The following is an 18,271-nucleotide window of genomic DNA, read 5'->3' on the forward strand; positions in this document are numbered from 1 at the left end:
GAAGCTGCTTCACGTCTGGTTTGATGAGCCTTGCTTTCTTTTCAGATTGTCCAGCACAGTCCCCTTGTATGCTGTGTCCTCGTACTGGTCTCCTTACCGCGTGCACTAAGAGATGCCTACTTTACAGCGCTGTAGATCAGCGGTTCTCAACCTGTGGATCACAGCCCCTTGGAGGGGGGGCGGAGCAAACAATTCATAGCAGTAGCAAAACTAAAGTTATGAAGTAATAGTGAAAATAATTTTATGGTTGTGGGGGTCACCACAACATGAACTATATTAAAAGGTCGTGGCATTAGGAAGGTTGGGAACCACTGCTGTAGACGGTGGGTTTATCAAGTAGACAAATCCTGTGCTGGGGCCAATACCTATGCCAGAAAACCAGGTCATTTCCCAACGTGCTGGTGCATTGCTCTCGAAGGATGAGTGGGCAGAAAAGAAGACAACCATTCCCCATGGGTGTAGGTGTCTTCAATTCGGTCCTACTAGAAGTTTTAAACCAAGAACCCATTTAAATTCGGAAGTATGAACAGAGGAGGGAAAGCCTGTGGATGGGGGCTTGGTGTATCTGCCCACCGCTGCTGGTGCTCGTGGGGTCCAGCGCCCGGGGCTTCTGAGGGAGGAGGGCAGGCCGAGCGCAGAGTGATGCCACACGTCAGGCTTGGGCAAGTGGCATAATACAGAACCGCTGTGACCTGCAGAGCCCATTATGTTTTCATGATTACACACACATCCCCAGTCCCCTCCCCCCCCCACCCAGGAATTTTCCTTGGGACAAAAATGTGTACTATCTATTGATGATGATGTTTATCATAAGGAATGAAACATCTCAGCACTGCATGTAAACAGCAGAATGAAAAAGGCCCATTCCAGTGACTGTAAATGAGGTGTCTGGTCAAGAAAGCATAGAATTCCCAGTGCAGACAGCAAACAGCTCTTGTCCAGTAGGGAAAAGGGGTGCCAGTGAAGGAAGCAGAAGTGCTCAGTCGTTCCAAAATCAGTTGTCTGTGTTCCCAGAAAGTGCTGCAGCACAGAGGGTGAGTGGCAACGCTCTGTTGCCACATCTCCAGTCTCCAGGACAGGGTTCGAGCTAGTCAAGCCCTGCAGCAGTTACATACTGTCGTGGATCTTAAAATCCTGCTGATTTTGAAGACACTGGGTTTTGGTTTTGGTTTTTGGGCTCTCCCAAACTGTTTTCGAAGTTCTGTGTGCTTGATAATCCTGTGCTAAAGACCTTTCAGACTTCTGCCAAGCTGTCCCAGCCCACCGGTGAGTAGCCCCTGAAGGAGCCCCCTTTCGCCAGTTCTGTGGGAGGCTCTCCAGAGTTCCTTGCTGGAGGGAAGCATTGAGAAAAGGAGATCCAGTGATCTAAATCGCCCGCCACTAGGTATTTTACCCTCTTGGGATCCTTTTAAACCAGCTTCAACTTTCCTTGGGTGGGAGATGTACTCCCCATCTTTCACCCATGATTTGAGCCCCTGCATTTCTCATTTCCTGTGGGACTTCCTGAGCTTCCCGGTTCAGCGAATTCCCAGGATAGCAGCACCTCAGCCGCTTGCGGGCCTCCCCGCGGGGCCCAGGCCGCTGGGCTTGCAAAAGGCGGCAGTTTCCCTGGACTGTTCTTTCATGCTGGAAACAACCAGTGATCGAGTCTTTCTTTAACTGTGTGTGAAACCATTGAGTTGCGAAACAAAAATGCTTTCCGATCATACTTCTAGGGTTGGTTGATTTTTTTCTGTTCGGGTGTGGTTTTTTTTCAGCCTTTGTGTAGTTGTCGACTTTCCCGGTGTACCAGGGAAGCGCTGTGGGCCGGACACCGGCCATGTGCCTCTCTTGCTGCCTTCTGCTCAGCAGCTCCCACCAGCACGGGGCGCAGGTGGAGAATGTGCACCGCATGGTTGAAGTCTTCCTGCTGCTGAAGGCAGAGCATGCAGGCCCCTGCTGGAGCTAGGGACCTGAAATGGTTACCAGCAACCATGATCACCGCCTGGGTAGTATTTGGTCACCAGCTCTTGAGGGGAGCAAAATCTATTCTCCCTTCAAACGCACTGCCACCCCACAGGACCCACCCTGTGTTGTGGGTGTCTGAGGCTATACATCTGGAGTAGAAAGCCTCGCCTTTCGCTCGCCCTTCGCAGTGGCCCGTGGTTTGGGACTGCTGAGCTTGCAGTCAGGCATGAACCACAGTAGCACAGTTGTTACCCACACAGCCACTGCCCTAAGAGTTGAGAGTTCAAACTCAACCGCCGCCCCTGATGAAAGGTGTTGTGGCAGATGCCCAGACTCGAGGGTAGGGGCAGCCCGTTCTGCCCCGGGGCTTTACCCAGTCAGTCGCCGGCTGTCTGGACTGGAATTTATCGTTCACCACTCTGAGCACACACAGATAGATCCCTGCTGTACTTCAAGACTGGAGCTGCTCTTTTGGGAAAGTAATAAAGGCATTTACACCCAGCCACTTCACACTGTAAATCAGTTTAAAACCATCAGGACTTTTAAAAGTAAAAATGATTGTTAAATCTTAAGCTTCTGTTCATCAGAAATTATCAGCGTAGAGATGGCTTTTTAGAATCCTCTAGAATTTGGTGCTCTTGCCCACTGGTGTCAGTCTGAGGGCTGTGATTTGTCTTAGAACGCTCGAGTTCTAAACCACACAGAACGGGGGGGTGAGGGTGGGGGGGTCAGTGATAGCTAACAGTCACCGCGTCAGGACAACACTGAGAACAGGGTTACTGCGAACCGGGCACCCGATTCTCCTGTCAGAAGCAGCTATTCTGGGAGCACACATGGCTTGTGTCCAGTGGGAAAGAGTTAAAACTAGCTGACACATTGTCCAGACAAAGGTGTGGCTTGGTTTCAGCCTGTGTCAGCTTTGTCCCTGGGCTAGATGCAACTTGATTTTTAAGTGAAAGTCCTGTTTTCATGGATTATTGCCAAACTGTTTCCGGTACTTTCAGAACGTAATGGTTATGACTGATGTCAATCTGATTTTTCTCCACATTTAGCCCAATTGAACTTGTGGCTACATCGGGCTCCAGGTCTGATGGCTTGCTTAAAATAGTGTTGATGTATGCACTTGGTGAAAGGGTGTCTATTTCTAAAAGTTCTGATATGTTGCTAGCACCTTTGGTACTTTGATGTCTCTAACCCTGCAGGAATATCTGACTTCTCATGAAGTTCACGGTCTGGCCCATAGAGATGCAAATTAGAACAGAATTCAGTCTCTAGCTCTTTCCAGATTTGCTTTCCTTGTTAAATTCCATGAGAACATCCTTTCTGCTACCCTCAGACCACGAAAGCAGGTCTATACGGAAAAGGAATCTGAAGTTCCGCTGTACAAGTCATCAAATGCCACACTGCCTCTCGACACTGGAAGGGAAAAGTAATCAGCAATCCATCTGCTCTTTGCTTGTTGAACTAATAAACCATTCAGAAAAGACTTTACTATACTCCCCAGTGCCTTGAACTCTTGGAAGAATAGCAAAAAAAAAAGGAAACAAGCAAATTGAGGTGCTAATGAAGGAATTTTTAGTTTGGGCAGAAAAATTGCCTCACAAGATCATTGTCTCCCTAAATGGGGTCTGGCTGCTTTCTACCAAAGACGTGAGTCAGGGTGATGGGGTAAATGGCTTGTGCGGGAGGGTGCAGGTTCAGAAGCGGGTAGGTTAATCATGGGTAGCTGTTATACCATGCTCATGATTGTTCATGCAATTGACAGCAGTAAAGGTGTGCGCAGCACTTAGGGAAAGGAGGGGGGGTTCTAGGGGAGGGGGAGAGCCCTTAGTTTGGAAAAGTATTATTTGTTAAATTTATTGTAACCTAATACCAAAAACTGCCATTTTCCTTGATGCCCTCATCTTTTTCCTTCTACTTGTAATCCTTAGAAAATAAGCATTAATTGAAACGTTTCAAATGATTTTTTTCCTTAATTTTTATTAGTGACTAGTGAACTTTCATAGAGGTGTACATTTAAAGTTCTCATTAACCTGTGCTAAATGTAAAAACATTGTTTACTGTTTAAGACTTGCACATCATATTTAACAGGGATTACTCCCATCCTACTTTACTTTTAAATTAATCAAAGCTCGCAAGGAGCTTTGCGATAAATAGATACAATGTAGAAATATACTTTTTTAAAGCATGGGGGTGGGGGGGGTACAAAAGGAATAGCATTAAAGTACCCAGTAGGGGACAGTCTTCTAAGGATGATGCACAGCTTGGTGAAGATGAAATTACAATTTTACAGCTCTGTGGCTCTTCTTTTCTTCTGCTAAATGTATGCTCTCATTTCATTATGTGCCTTGCTCCCTGATTGTGCAAAGTTATATATAGACAGAGATACAGAGATCTATGAAAGAAAGATTCAGTACTACTGATGTTTTTGTTTTTCTGTTACATGTTCTCACAATGTCAGTTTACCCAATCCTTAATAAAAAAAAAAGATTATGTTTAAACATGGGGATTTTACTTGAGTCTGTGTGAGTTGGCACTAGGAAGGACTGGTTTTGCCATTTGTGTGTTAATGTTCCTGAAAAATAGGTTAAGTGTGAAGATGAATAAATTATACTTTGATATGTTAAATTTATTAACCTGCAAGTAGAAAACAGTTTATATGAACAAGCTGGGAGCGCTGGCAATCACTACACTCTCAAGAGGTACTGTAACTTTAGTATGAATTTTTTTCTTTACACAGAGTCCAACCGTGACTTCAGAGAAAGGATTTATTTTAAAGGGTTGAAGTAGCAATTATATACGTTGGCCTGTCACAGCAAGCCTGCCGTTCCAATGCGTTTACACGTCACCATCACTGTGCCAAAGTAGGACAAGAGCCTGGCGGCCTCTCCCTCTGCCGCCATTTTAGTGTCACAGAAGACTACACGGTACTGTGAAAAGACTTCGAGACTCTTCCTCAACCAAATGTATGAATCCCAAACCCAGAAGGAATCCGTTCAGCTGGCTTAGACGCTGGAAGCTGTGAGCCGACCATGGTCAGTGCCACAAAGTCCTCATCTTCATAAGCAAGAGCTCCCACTTTTTAATAAGCCATGAAATGGACTGTGTTCCTCATTTGCTGGCGATTTCTGTTTTCAGTTAATGTCACATCATTAGTGGGAAAACAAGCATCAAGAAGGTACAGGGTGCTGTGACGCCCCCCCCCCCAAAAAAAAACCAAACAAACACATATACTCAGTTACCACCTTTGAAAGGAGAGAGCTCCCTTACATAAACACGAGACACTGGAAATACTTTGTGGGCTTTTATTTAGGTCAAGTTCTTAGTACACAGCAACAATTCCAAATACCATTTAGGAAATTAAAATGTGAATGTTCCCCCACTCGGCTGGAGGTGGCTTTGTGGCACACACCATCACTGGCACTGGCTGCTCCCGCGTGCTGTCCTGCGTGGAGTTCACTCCCCATTACCAAGCCTCCCTCAGGAGCCCAAAGGACAACTGGCCAGATCACAAATTGCGGACATTCTTTTTGGTAAACCATTTTGTTAAGAAAAGGTGCCTGGCCACACACGTGTGATAAAAACTGCTTTACCATAGAATTCTGAAGTTACAAAGGGCATTTCCATTCTAATGTGAAAATAAGTTTTTGCTGTACAAAAAACCCCTCACATTTATAGGATCATTTCTACACAGCTGGGCCCTGTTGTCTCATTTTGTCATGCTTCCCCCCCCCCCAGAATAGTTTCTCGATTAGAAACAGGAGCGAAGGCCAGCGCTGTTACGCGTGCGGAGTGGAGCACGCTGCCTCTTTCGTGACACTCAGAAGGCTCTGGCCTCTCGGGTGCATGGCTGTGGGCTGTGCTGTGCTCCTGTCAGATGCTGACATGAGGGAATGTGGTTTTGCTACAGACATTGTACGGAGAAGACCATTTGCACTCAGTGTAGTCTTAGAGGGGTATGTTTCAATTATTTTCACTAAGGTTGTACTTGGTAGACTCCTTTGAATGGTATAAAATACTATTATGGTATTTACTGAAATAGCATTTTTTTTTCAAGTATCTTTCATTTTGTTGAGAGAAAAATAAAGCACATTCGATTCAGGCGGCTGTGTAGTGAAAAGCACTTGGGCATTAAAGTCAGGACAGGCCCTTATTAACTAGCTGTCTATCGGAAACAAGCATCTGCCCTTGCCACTAAAGTGAGACACAAGTAAAATCTCTTCCTGCTCCAGGTATCTGTAATTATGAATAAATCAGGTGGGAGAAAGGATCACGTTAACACCAATATGGAATTTCTGGCAAAAGAAACATGGAAAAATCCCTCCTCTTCAAAAACTCGATAGACAAGTCACCTGTCAATTTCTCCACCTAGCCCTTTCCAAAGGTAGAGGTGGCCTTCAGGACATGTTATTCTCCACAAGAACAAGGAAGAAAATGATTTAGCATCATTCTCATGCTTCCCAAAAGAAAACCTGAATTCCCTTTTTTCTGAATCCACTCTGTTGAAAGCACAGCTCGGCCACAGAGCAGACTGTAAAAAGCACTCGCTGGCTGGATCGACAGCAGCAGTGGGGAAGGGGCCCAACACAGCACCTTGTGCCCATCTCCACGCTAGAGTGGGAATAGCAGGTGCCTCTCAGGGAGACATAAGGAGCCAAAAGATGGCAATACTGAATAAGACATCCAAAGTTTCATACTTCAAACAGCAGGCTGAATCTCTCAGACCTACATTTTGACACATTGGCACTCTTTGAGATGTATAGCCTTGGCCAGAAGGTCAAAGACAACAAGAAAGTGTATTTTCATTCATATCTTCATTTAATTTCAAATAAAACCCTCCCACCAAAAGGGCGGGGAGGAAAGAAAAACCCCAGCTGTTCAGTCATTTCTTCTTAAGACAGCAGATTTTAGGCTTTGATCTGTGCTACAACATTGTAACTTGTAGCATGGGAGATTTCTGCGTTCACTTGGAATTCCTAATACCATATTTTAGTTTATAAAAAGATAAACAGGGGAAACATACGATAAAAGAGGAAATACTACCCTTACAGACTATTAACAGCATGCAATCTATTAAAATACCACATACATTAAAAGTCTCCAATTACTGTAGGCCTGGCCCATCACCGTTACACAGTATCCTTCCAAGACAATATAAAATTCAAAACTACAAATTTTTAAAAATATGTAGACAGTCGAACTTTTACTCTTAAAACAAAAATTGCACACATTAGTTACTAAATAATATAGAAGAAAAATTACTTGACCCATAGATCTGCCTCCCCACTCCACACCCCCCCCCCCCGACCCCAGTTTGCAGTATAAGGACTTCCCCAGTGTCTTCTGCAACCCCCAGTCCAGCAGGTCCACTAGACAAACTCCACTTCCGTTGACCACCACCACTGCTGCTGCTTGCACAACTCTTATTTAATTCTGTAGCTGTGGGGTTTATTTTTTGTTTAAACCCACTAAATTTGTCCATCAAAAATAATGAGTAGATAATGGGAGCATCTAATTTGAATTTTTTTCTTCTAGTTCTGCAACATGTATTGAGAAGAGGTTAACTGGTACATGATCCACAAAGGACCTCAAGGCTCAGTGGGCACACAAGGCCAGGACTTTTAAGAAAAACAGGAGAGAGATGAGAGCAAAAGCATTAAGTGGAATGTGAAGTGAAAGCGCAATAATGAAAGTCAAACCCAGTGCGGGTAAATCTAAACTCTAAGTAGCAATACCAAACTGCAGTGGTCGGGAAGAACTCTACGACCAGGTGTTCTTTATGTGTGTGATGAAATGTTGTGCTCGTATCGCAGATCAACCACTTTATTAACTTCTGACTGTACTAGCTCGATTCCTCACATTACGACACAGCCCACTTTTCCATAGAATTCCTCTCTCGTCTGTAGTGTCCCGTCTGAAGTATCTGCAGTCACAGCCTCTCCCTGGCACCCTATCCAGGAAAGTTACCTGGCAAAGCTCTATTCTAGTCAAGACCCAGGGACTTGGAAAAACCCACCTGGCACCATCTCTTACAGTATCCACCTACTCAGGACCAAGCCCTCTGAACTGGTTCAGTATCTCGTATACAGCTTGCTGAGGTGATGGATAAAGTCACGTTCCCTCTAAACTCCAGTGAATCTAAAACTCCTTGTGTAGATGAAAAACTAAAAACAACTTGGTTATCCTTTCTCTCAAAGTTCTCCTTTCTAGGTGACGAGGGAAAACAAACGTTGGCCTCTGAGTCTAATCCCACCACGATAGTTCAGATTCTTAGGCACTGTTACTGCCGAACCCAATCACAAAATCAGGAGAGGACTGACCTAGAGCTAAGGGAAGAAATCATTTGGACACTGCTCACCAACGACACTCAGGTACACAGCAGCCAGCCTCTGTTTCTCTGCGACACAAAGACACTTTTTCTAGGTAGTGAAAACTCAACAGCCAAACACTGCTATCAGTCGATTCCAATTCATAGGTGACCCAAGATAGTCAAAATAATAAGGGAACAACCTCTAAGACCCCCCCTCAAGGTCACAGTTCAAGGTGCCTTTGAAGAGACCCCTTCTATTGCTGAATCTCTCCTGCCTGGCCATCGCATGTGAAGCAACCTACCATGCTGGGCACACATCAGGGCGCAATGGCCATGCAGCCTGAGGGGCAGCACTCGAAATCACACTAACACTTGTTAGCCACCCTCGGCATATTTGGGGACTTTCAGATTTCACAATGTCCTCATAATCTAAAAACAGAAAGGGGTACAAGTCAGTTCAGCATCAATTAATTTGCTTCACCCAAGTGATGACAATAAAGAATTTATCATTAAGAAATAAGCCATCTGAAACAATTATAAAAAAATGGTTAAGTCTGGTATTTAAATAATGGTCCCCCCGTCCCCTCCTCATACAAGTTGGAGAAGTGTGGGGCTAAGAGATCCACTCGGCGCGAGGTTCCCCCTTAGCACAGACACTGAAGAAGACCTAATGCCGCAGGTTTTGCAAGAGAAGTCCCAAGAGTAGACAGTATTCCTGAGAAAAACCCCAGATTTTTTTCTGAATCAGGCTCTGTGTTAGTGAGGTTGTTAGAGCTTTGACATATTCAGACAGTCCTTTTATTTCAGTTCACACAGTTCAGCATGGTACAATGGCAGGAAGATCCATTTGTTCAGACGCAGCTTGCCTTTTTGTTTAATACTGGGAGATAAACAAACAAACAAAAAACAGTAGTTTTTCATTCACATCCTTCCTTCATTTCACTGGAGGGGAATCCCTGGAACTTTCTGACCATCTGGGAAGACCTGACTATTCCTGTGACGGAAGAACAGCCTTGCTGAGCTTTACTCCGAGTAATGCATGATGGACTCCACGTAATTCCCAGGAAAGAGCCCCGTGACTCCATTCATAACTCCCTCGTACCAACCGTCGTCATTCTTCTTGATGACATAAATTATGGCTCCCTCCTGAAAGGACAGCTCGTCTTCCTTGTCTTTTGTGTAATCATAAATGGCCACAACTGGGGGGGAAACCAAAATGCAATGTTACAGAACATTCCTAGACAGATGGAAACAATATGTCAGTGACGATCCATCCTCGGCCAGCTGCCGCTGCACTCAAGCTGGAGTGCCCTGGCCAACAGCACCCGACCGTACCCAATGGAATTCCAGTTTCCCGGCTGGGTTCTAAAGGAGAAACCGTGCAATCAGGTTGAGTCAGGAATACTTTCCAATGGCCTGTAGGAAAGTACCCACTTCAGAGGCCCACACCCCAGAAAGGTGGCCGAGGGGCATTCCCACTCCTCGAGTGTCTGCCCAAGATGCACTGCGAGGTGCTGTGCTTGCCACCTCCACAGCCCCGTCCTGTCACTCCGCCTTCAAAGGAGGGCACAGTGCCCGCCCCCACTGCAGTGTCTGCGAGAAGGACCTCTGAGGGTACGAGAGCGTTTTCTAGGTAGTGTGAGTGCTAAGACGGTGTCTCCGGGTTCTTAATTTCTATAACACTGCTTCCTAAAACTGAGATGAAACCTTAGGTCATACATCAGTCCTGAGTTTTCAATCCCTTCTTGTCATTCTCTAAGGACAGAGGTGCACTGTGCTGAAGTATAAAAATATTTCCGACTGTCCCCCAAACCCTCACTCACTGCCACCCAGTCGATTCCGATTAATAGTATCCCCATCCAGAGTATACGATGGGAACAGACAAGCTCGTCTTCCTCCCACACAACGGCTTGTGGGTAACTGACGACATGTGTCTAACCCACAGCACCACCTCACTGAGTGCCAAAGCACCAATTCCAAACACTGCTTTTGACATTCAGAAAGCAAATTAATTACTCAGTAACCTAGTCCTTTTCCAAGGCAGATGCTCTTGTTTCTTCATTTGTAGCAGCTGAAGTGGCATAAGTCATGCTTTTCAAACATAGAACAGTGATCGGATATTTTGGCAGGTAATTCTGAAGATGCTAAAAAAATTGAATGACGATGCGAAAAGAAAAACCCTTCCCTTCTCAGGGCCTGGAATACCGTGAGTGAGTGAGTGAGTTGAGTGAGTGAGTGAGTGAGTGCAATACTTTGTTTACACACACACACATACAGGTTATTGCTGTAAAATAACACGTGGAGGGAGGGTGGGGTGTAAAGGGGGAACCGATTACAGGGATCTACATATGACCTCCCTGTGGGAGAAAAGTGGGTGAATGGAGAAGTCGTATAGTGTAAGATATGACAAAATAATAATTTATGAATTATCAAGGGTTCATGAGGGAGGGGGGAGAGGGAAAGGGGAGGGAGTGGGAAAATGAGGAGCTGATGCCAGGGGCTAAAGTGGAGAGCAAATGTTTTGAGAATGATGTGGGCAACGAATGTACAAATGTGCTTTACACAATTGATGTATGTATGGATTGTGATAAGTAAGAGTTGTATGAGCCCCTAATAAAATGTTTTTTAAAATAATAAAAAATAAAACAACACATGACATTGGGTAAATCTGCTACACAAGACCTTTTTTAAGTGCTGACAAGGAACAATGTTTCTTTGAGGTCGAAAGTACGTCTGACCAAAGCCATGGTATTTTTCAATCTAATATGGGCACTGAATAAGGGACTGAAAAAACCAGATGCAGTTTGAACTACGGTGTTGGTGAAGAATACTGGGTGTAGTAAGGAGTGCCAACACACACACACACACCCCACCCCACCCCGTCTTGGACTACATACAACCAGAATGCTACTTAGATGACATGTTATCAGAAGAGACCTGGAGGACATCATGACTGGGAAAATGGAGGAGGGGCAAAAAAGGAGGAAGGCCCTGGACAAGGACTGGCACCACGGCTGCAGCAGTGAGCGCAAACACAACAATTGTGAGGGCCGCCCAGAACCGGCAGGCTTTGCTTCTGCCATGCAGAGGGCCGCTCTGAATCGGAACCCATGCGACGGCACCTAACAACATAAAATCATAGAAACCTTTGTTAAATAAAAATATCAAAATGTGAAGCTACATATTTGTTTCATGACAAATCCTTCTCCCGAGTCCATACACTTCTGAGAGTGGTAGTTCCATCTCTCGGATCTTTCCCGGAAGGAGTCTCAGCTTTGCCTGCACAGTATCCTGAGCGTTATGAACCTGTGGGACCTGAGACCCACTTCCAAAATTCCGACTCCCTCGGTCAGGGGGCACAAAAGTACTAAACTTCCGCTGAGATGATGAGGCTTACAAGGCATGTCTTACGGGTCTGAACCAGTAGTAACTTTAGCGGTTACACTGAGTAAACAAACAAAAAGAGCAATCATAAACCAGTGTGCAGGCCCCCTGGCCGGCCACCGCTAAAGGACCAGGAGGAGCTTATGTGACCCTCATGCTCTGGAAGTCCTCCACAGACCCGGGAGAAGGTTCTGGAGCGGCTCATCAAAGTCCAAAACACTCGGGCTCCAAAAAAAAGGTTCCTGAAGGAAAGAATTCTAGAAGGAAATCTTCTGCTTCAGGAATTTTTCCAAATCATGTGTGGAGAGAAGGTTCTCACACATTTATTTCACTCTCCCTTTTTATAGACATGAGATTACCGTCTGTCTGGTATCATTTTCCTCCACCCGAAAATGTTTTGAGTTTTTATAATAAGCAGTTTCTCAAATGGCTCCCAATGATTCTTGCCTTAGGGCATTCGGACCCTTGTAGACGCCCTTTAAGGATCAAAATCCACTGCCAGGTCCACACACGGACGAAGCCGCTGGTGAACACCCGCCTATCAGAGTTGAGGGATGTGAATAGCCACGTTCGCAGAGAGCACTGTCAAACCAATCAGGGCAGACACAAGTCAGAATGAACCATCTCATCACGATCTCCCTCTTGATCCATTTTAAAGTTGTTTCAGTTCAGAGGGGTGAGGAGGTGAAAGGGAAATTACATGTGGATTAAACCCCTGGTGGTGAATAGTCTTCTTATCAAGCAGAATGCATCAGAAAGTGGTGGTTACAGATGGAGTTAGATTAAATTTTAGCACTCTAGATGCACAGTCCTACAGGGGACAACACCAGAGACACAGTGTGGGAATTGCGCCGATCTGATCCCGCCACCGAGGCAAAACACTAAGGGGGTGCAACAGAACAGCAAGAGAACGGAGTGGAGAGGTCCCCAGGGAATGCTGAAGGTGGACTTTGGGGCCAGGGTGTGGTGCTCCAATAGACTGGACTGGAAAACACTCCTAAAGGCCAACAAACAGTCTTTGAATAAACTACAAGCTTTTCTTTCTTCTTGTGTTCTGTTTTGCTTTTTTGTCATTAGTTTGTTGTTGTTGTTTTGTCATATATTGTTGCTTGGTTTTGCTCTGTCTTGTTTTTGTGCATGCTATTATCTCCGCAGGTCTGTCTAAATAAAATAGGCTGGATGAACAATCTGGAGAAGACAACGGGACCGACAGTTCCGGGAGGACATGGGAGAGGGGGAGGTTGGGGAAGAGGTAGTGGTATTAACAAACCCAAGGACAAGGGAACAACAAGTGATCTAAATCGGTGGGGAGGAGGGTGTAAGAGGCCTGGTAGGGCGTGATCAAGGATAATGTAACCAAGAGGAATTACAGAAACCCAAATGAAGACTGAGCATGACGGTGGGACAAGAGGAAAGTCAAAGGAACTAGAGGAAAGAGCTAGGAGGCAAAGGGCATTTAAAGAGGTCTAAATAAAGGCATGTACTTATGCAAATATATTTATATATGAGGATAGGGAAATAGATCTATGTGCACATATTTATAGGTTTTGTATTAAGGTAGCAGATAGACATTGGGCCTCCATTCAAGTACTCCCTCAAAGCAAGAATACTTTGTTCTATTAAACTGGCATTCTATGATGCTCCACCTTCCCTACATAATCACTGAAGACAAAGCAGGTGAATAAGCAAATGTACTGAAGAAAGCTGATGGTGCCCAGCTATCAAAAGATATAGCGTCTGGGGTCTTAAAGGCTTGAAGGTAAACAAGCGGCCATCTAGCTCAGAAGCAAAAAAGCCCACAAACCTGTGTGATCATGAGGTGTCAAAGGGATCAGGTATCAGGCATCATCAGAAAAAATTATATCACAGTGAATGAGGAGGTTAGTGTGGAGTGGAGACCCAAAGCCCATTTATAGGCCACTGGACATCCCCTTACAGAAGGATCGCGGGAAGGATCGCGGGAGGAGACAAGCCAGTCAGGGTGCGATGTAGCAACACGATGAAACATACAACTCTAGTTCCTAAATGCTTCCTCCTACCCCACTATCATGATCCCAATTCTACCTTACAAATCTGGCTAGACCAGAGGATGTACACGGGTACAGATAGGAACTGGAAACACAGGGAATCCAGGGTGGATGATCCCTTCAGGGTCAGATATGTGAGCGGCGATACTGGGAGGGTGGGTTGGAAAGGGGGAACCGATTACAAGGATCTACATGTGACCTCCTCTCTGGGGGATAGACAACAGAGAAGTGGGTGAAGGGAGATATCCGACAGGGTAAGATATGACAAAATAATTTATAAATTGTCAATGGTTCACTGGGGGGGGGGGACTGAGAAGCTGATGCCAGGGGCTTGAGTGGAGAGCAAATGTTTTGAGAATGATGAGGGCAATGAATGTACAAATGTGCTTAAAATAATTGATGTATATATGGATTGTATGTATATATATTTATTATGAGCCCCTAATAAAACAATTCTTATGATCCATTTAAAATTATTCTAGTTTTTAAATATTTTCTGCTTTCTTTTCAATTAAGGTTTTTATCTGTTTTACTTTGTTATTGTTTCTGGTTTGTGGGTTTTTCTTTTTTTTTTAGTTTGTGGGCTTTTCGAAAGCGTTTTCCCGTATATGACATCCAGGGTAAGTAAATCTATCGAGACAGGATGAATGGTTCCTAGGGGGGGAGATGGGGCCTCATGATGATGAGGTACCTTGATAACACCCTCGCGAAATGTACAGACACTGAGACAGCCCTTATTTTGATGTTTAAACCCTAAACCTTAGCGTAATACGTTATATAGCAAGGAGTACACCTAATATGGTTTTCATGAAATATGAAAGCATTTTGGCCACTATCTTCAAGTAGTTTTTCCTTTCACCTCTCCTGAAGACTCCAATTATACATAAAAGACTGTCTGATATTGTCTCAAGGGTCAGTGGTGCTTTGTATGTGTTGTCATTGGTTGGCGTTTTTTCTATGGTTGTTAAAATTTCTATTCCACGTCAAGTGTTTTTGAGTGCAGCGTGACTTCAGACGCTGTATTTTTCATGGGTACATAGTCTGTGTTGTTTTCATTAAATTTTTCTTCTTTCAAGCTCATTCACATTTCCCTTTACCTTCTTGAGCACAGACGGTACATTGAGACGCGCACACACAGTCCCATAGAGACATTTTGTCTCACCACTCCAGATCTCTCTCTGAAACTCACCCTTTTCTAAGTAAGACCGTGGAGCCCACGGAGGGTCCTCCTCAGCATAAGGGTCACTGTACTCGACCACCGCTGCTTCTTCTTCTTCGTAATCTTCTGGAGGAGGGGGGGGAGGGGGGGACTCATCAAAGACCGGCTCTTCCACAGGTGGTGGTGGAGGTGGCGTATCTGAAACTAAGAACGCAGCAAGCTGACAATTAAACTATACACAGTACATAAAGTCCAAACTTTTTTCTATCCAAGCATCTATGTTCAAGGAATAGACCATAACCTGCCAATTATAACCCTACCAATCTCCAGGGGCCAAGAGAAGCCATCCACCAGCTACCAGGCCTCTGTGTTCCCTGTGCGGCTCTCTGCCGGAGCTAGTACTGACAGCGACTGAAGCTTAGTCAAGGTAATTATTATCAACCAAGTCTCTCAAACATGCGGGAGCTAGCACACAATCCTCTTCTGCGCATCCTGGAATTAATACCCAGTTTGGCATTATACCATATCCAAGGAGAGTGGTCATCAAAATGTTAATAATTGAGACTTATAATGTATTAGAACATGTCAAGTGAACAAATTTAATTTGGGGGCTGCTACTTTCCTTGTAATGGTTTTCAAAAATATTTTGTCAAAATAAGCGGGGGTGGGGGTGGAGAGTAATTTAAGAATAACTTTAATATTATCTAGTAACTTTATTTTTAAAGCATTTCGATTAATTTGGACTCATTCCCAACGCAGAATTCATTCCGGATAGAGGTGCTGCAGAGTAACGTCTCAGAAACTGTCTCCACGCTCACAGTCCTTGAGCTCAGACAATGCTGGTTACACTGAGCACAGCACCGCCGCGCACACTGAGGCACTGCCCAGCGATACTGCCTAGCTTGACCAGAGACAACTCAGTCTTATTTATGGGGCACCAGTATTGTCTCAATAAATTCTCTGGGAAATTCTATTTATTGTCTAGTTTGTAAGTCTGACTCTACTGGACTTTAAGAATGTGCTGCTTCCTAGGGGATATCCACAGCGGCATTGCACGTGCACCCCCCTCCCCGTGTAGGACTCGTCCCATTTGGTGCATTTCCTACTGTGCCTAAGTTGGGAGCTTCAATGCTTAAGCCATGAAAGCATCCTTTAGGGATAAACAAAAGACAGGTGATTTATGTATATACTTATGATACATCTATTGTGTGTAATGAAAACAGTAAGTCTCTTTGTGTTTTCGTATGTCTCACTGGTATCCATCAGGTGGAGAGTCTGTTCTTCACAAGGATCACCGAACCAAAGGGACTTTGCCTTTCCAAACACCCTGAGAAATTATACTACAAAAGGGTTCAAAATTGCTGGTGCACATTTTAAAATCTTTTTTCCCCCATCACCCTCCCCCCAAACCTTTTCCTATACTGCTTCTGAGCTAGTTTAATCACACCATCAACATTAGCTACATTTTTCACACTTTAGGAACCACTGCTTCATTAAGTCTTTAATTCAGTCTCAGGAGGTGGTACTTTTTAATATACATTTGATGTATTTAGAAAAGGGCTAAGATTACATAATTTATCCAAGGTCCTACAACAGAGAAGTGAGGAAGCAGGTACTTGAACTCTTCATGTCTAGCATCTTAAAAGCTGCACATGGCATGAGCGCCATCTAGTAACTCTGAAGTCATGTTTCATTTCTATTGATCCGATTAATATCACATGAGGGCTTATAATGGGTAAGTGCTTGGCACTGAGAAAACAAGTGGGCAAACCCTGACAACACGGACTTAAATATGCAGTTGACGGTGTTATGGGAGCCCGGCCAGGGATCACACCTCTGACCTGGCCCAGAGAGGGCTGCCTGCGACCAAAAGCATGAGAAAGCAGCGTCAAGAGCTCAGGAACTGGGAAGAGTTGAAGGGGGCAGCTGAGGTGAGGAAGTACCTTGCAGCATGCTAGTCTCTCTAAAGAGCAGAGAGAACCACAGGAGAATTTTAAAGACTGATTACACCTGCACTACTTAGTTCAGCATAATTAATTCACTATGTTATTGGGGCCAATGAATCGACTGGTTACAGATAATTCCAGACTTTTCCTAAAATCAAACACAACACAGAGAGAATATTTTGTCCCAGGTTTATCTTCAAAATAATGTACCTGAAAAGCTCTGAAGGTAACACGATGCCTGATATACCCCTCCAAGGGGAATGTTTGGAAAGATCAATATCCGACTGAATTTGCGAATCCTGCTATGTCTATAAAAAGTCACAGCACATTTCATTATATAATGTTTCTTATTTCATACATGTTGTAGGTAAGAAATGTGACTGCTAAGGAATGGGAAAGGGCTGTATCCGAGGCAATCATGATTTGGGGTCGACTTTACAAACACAGGTATTTCCCATAATATTCTATAATCAGCTACTTAAGATAATCCTAGGTCTTAAATTTGTAATCATGTGTTTTAATAATCCTCAATTAAAACCACACCTTTTGAGGTCTGAAATATTCAGATGTTTCTGTAAGTTTCACAGCTCTCACAAATAACTGGTAAAAAAACAAATGACATCCTGCTTTGTAATCTTGTTCAACTTTGAAAACTAGTGTTTTACAAAGAATAAAGAAAAGTCACCTTCTGCTATGATATCAACCCCCTGTTTGTTTTATGGGCTTGTCCTCAATGTCAGTTTTAAGACCTGGCCTTTAATCTCAAATTTTAGCGTAAGTGACATCATGCAATGACAAATGATTGCTAAACTTCACCAAGGTAAATGCTAATCATGGTATTAAAAGCCAAAGGAAGAAAACCTCAGGTGACTGCCTTTATTATCAGTGGGATAAAATTAGGTCTGTGGCCGGGAGGCTGTAATGATGGTTAGACATTTCCCCTTAACACGATGCTCTACCCGGAAACTGAAGAATGGAACAAACACTGGAGATCCCTTCAACTCAGCTGCAGCTAAATCCCTTTCTGCTTGCTCCTGTTTAGATGCAGATTAAAAACGGGGGGGGGGGGGGCAGAAAACAGTGACCACCTCTTCTACTGGTGAGCGCACAAACTTGGCCAAGGGTCAGACTGCGGCGCACTGGACACATGCTGAACTCGCAGCTTCTCCTGTGCCGAAAGGCCGTTTTCTCCCCGAGCTGGTGGGTCAACCCAATCAGTGGGTTTCAACAGCGTATCTTATAAGCATACAAAAATCGACCTTACTCTTATGTGACAGTAGTTCTTAAATTTAACAAAAAAAAATTAAGAAATCACAGTGATAAATATTAGAAGTGCTCATAGAACTCCAATAAAAAGGGAATAGATGGTTTCCAGAAGCCACCAAACAGAGAAAGGAAATGCCCTGACGGAGCCGCCTTTGGACCAGCAAGGCTGGGTTGTAAGCAATTAAATTAGAAACACATGTAAAGAAAGTGTTGCTCAAAAGGACCAGTTACC

The 18,271-nt window shown here is 44.3% G+C and overlaps 1 protein-coding gene across 6 annotated transcripts in view; it reads right to left on the bottom strand.

The window, feature by feature from the left end:
- Window positions 1–5,238: 5,238 nt before the first annotated feature.
- Window positions 5,239–18,271, bottom strand: part of ABI2 (abl interactor 2) — a 110,673-nt gene continuing 97,640 nt past the window's right edge. For all 6 annotated transcript variants that reach the window (XM_075530258.1, XM_075530257.1, XM_075530256.1 and 3 more), the window contains 2 exons: window positions 14,858–15,031; window positions 5,239–9,456 (listed from right to left, as the gene is read on the bottom strand). In XM_075530258.1, coding sequence (XP_075386373.1) covers window positions 9,281–9,456; window positions 14,858–15,031 — 350 coding nt within the window. In that variant the 3' untranslated portion in view covers window positions 5,239–9,280. The remainder of the gene's footprint in view (window positions 9,457–14,857; window positions 15,032–18,271) is intronic.

Source organism: Tenrec ecaudatus, chromosome 13 (genome assembly GCF_050624435.1).
Source record: "Tenrec ecaudatus isolate mTenEca1 chromosome 13, mTenEca1.hap1, whole genome shotgun sequence".
Classification (NCBI taxonomy): Eukaryota; Metazoa; Chordata; class Mammalia; order Afrosoricida; family Tenrecidae; genus Tenrec; species Tenrec ecaudatus.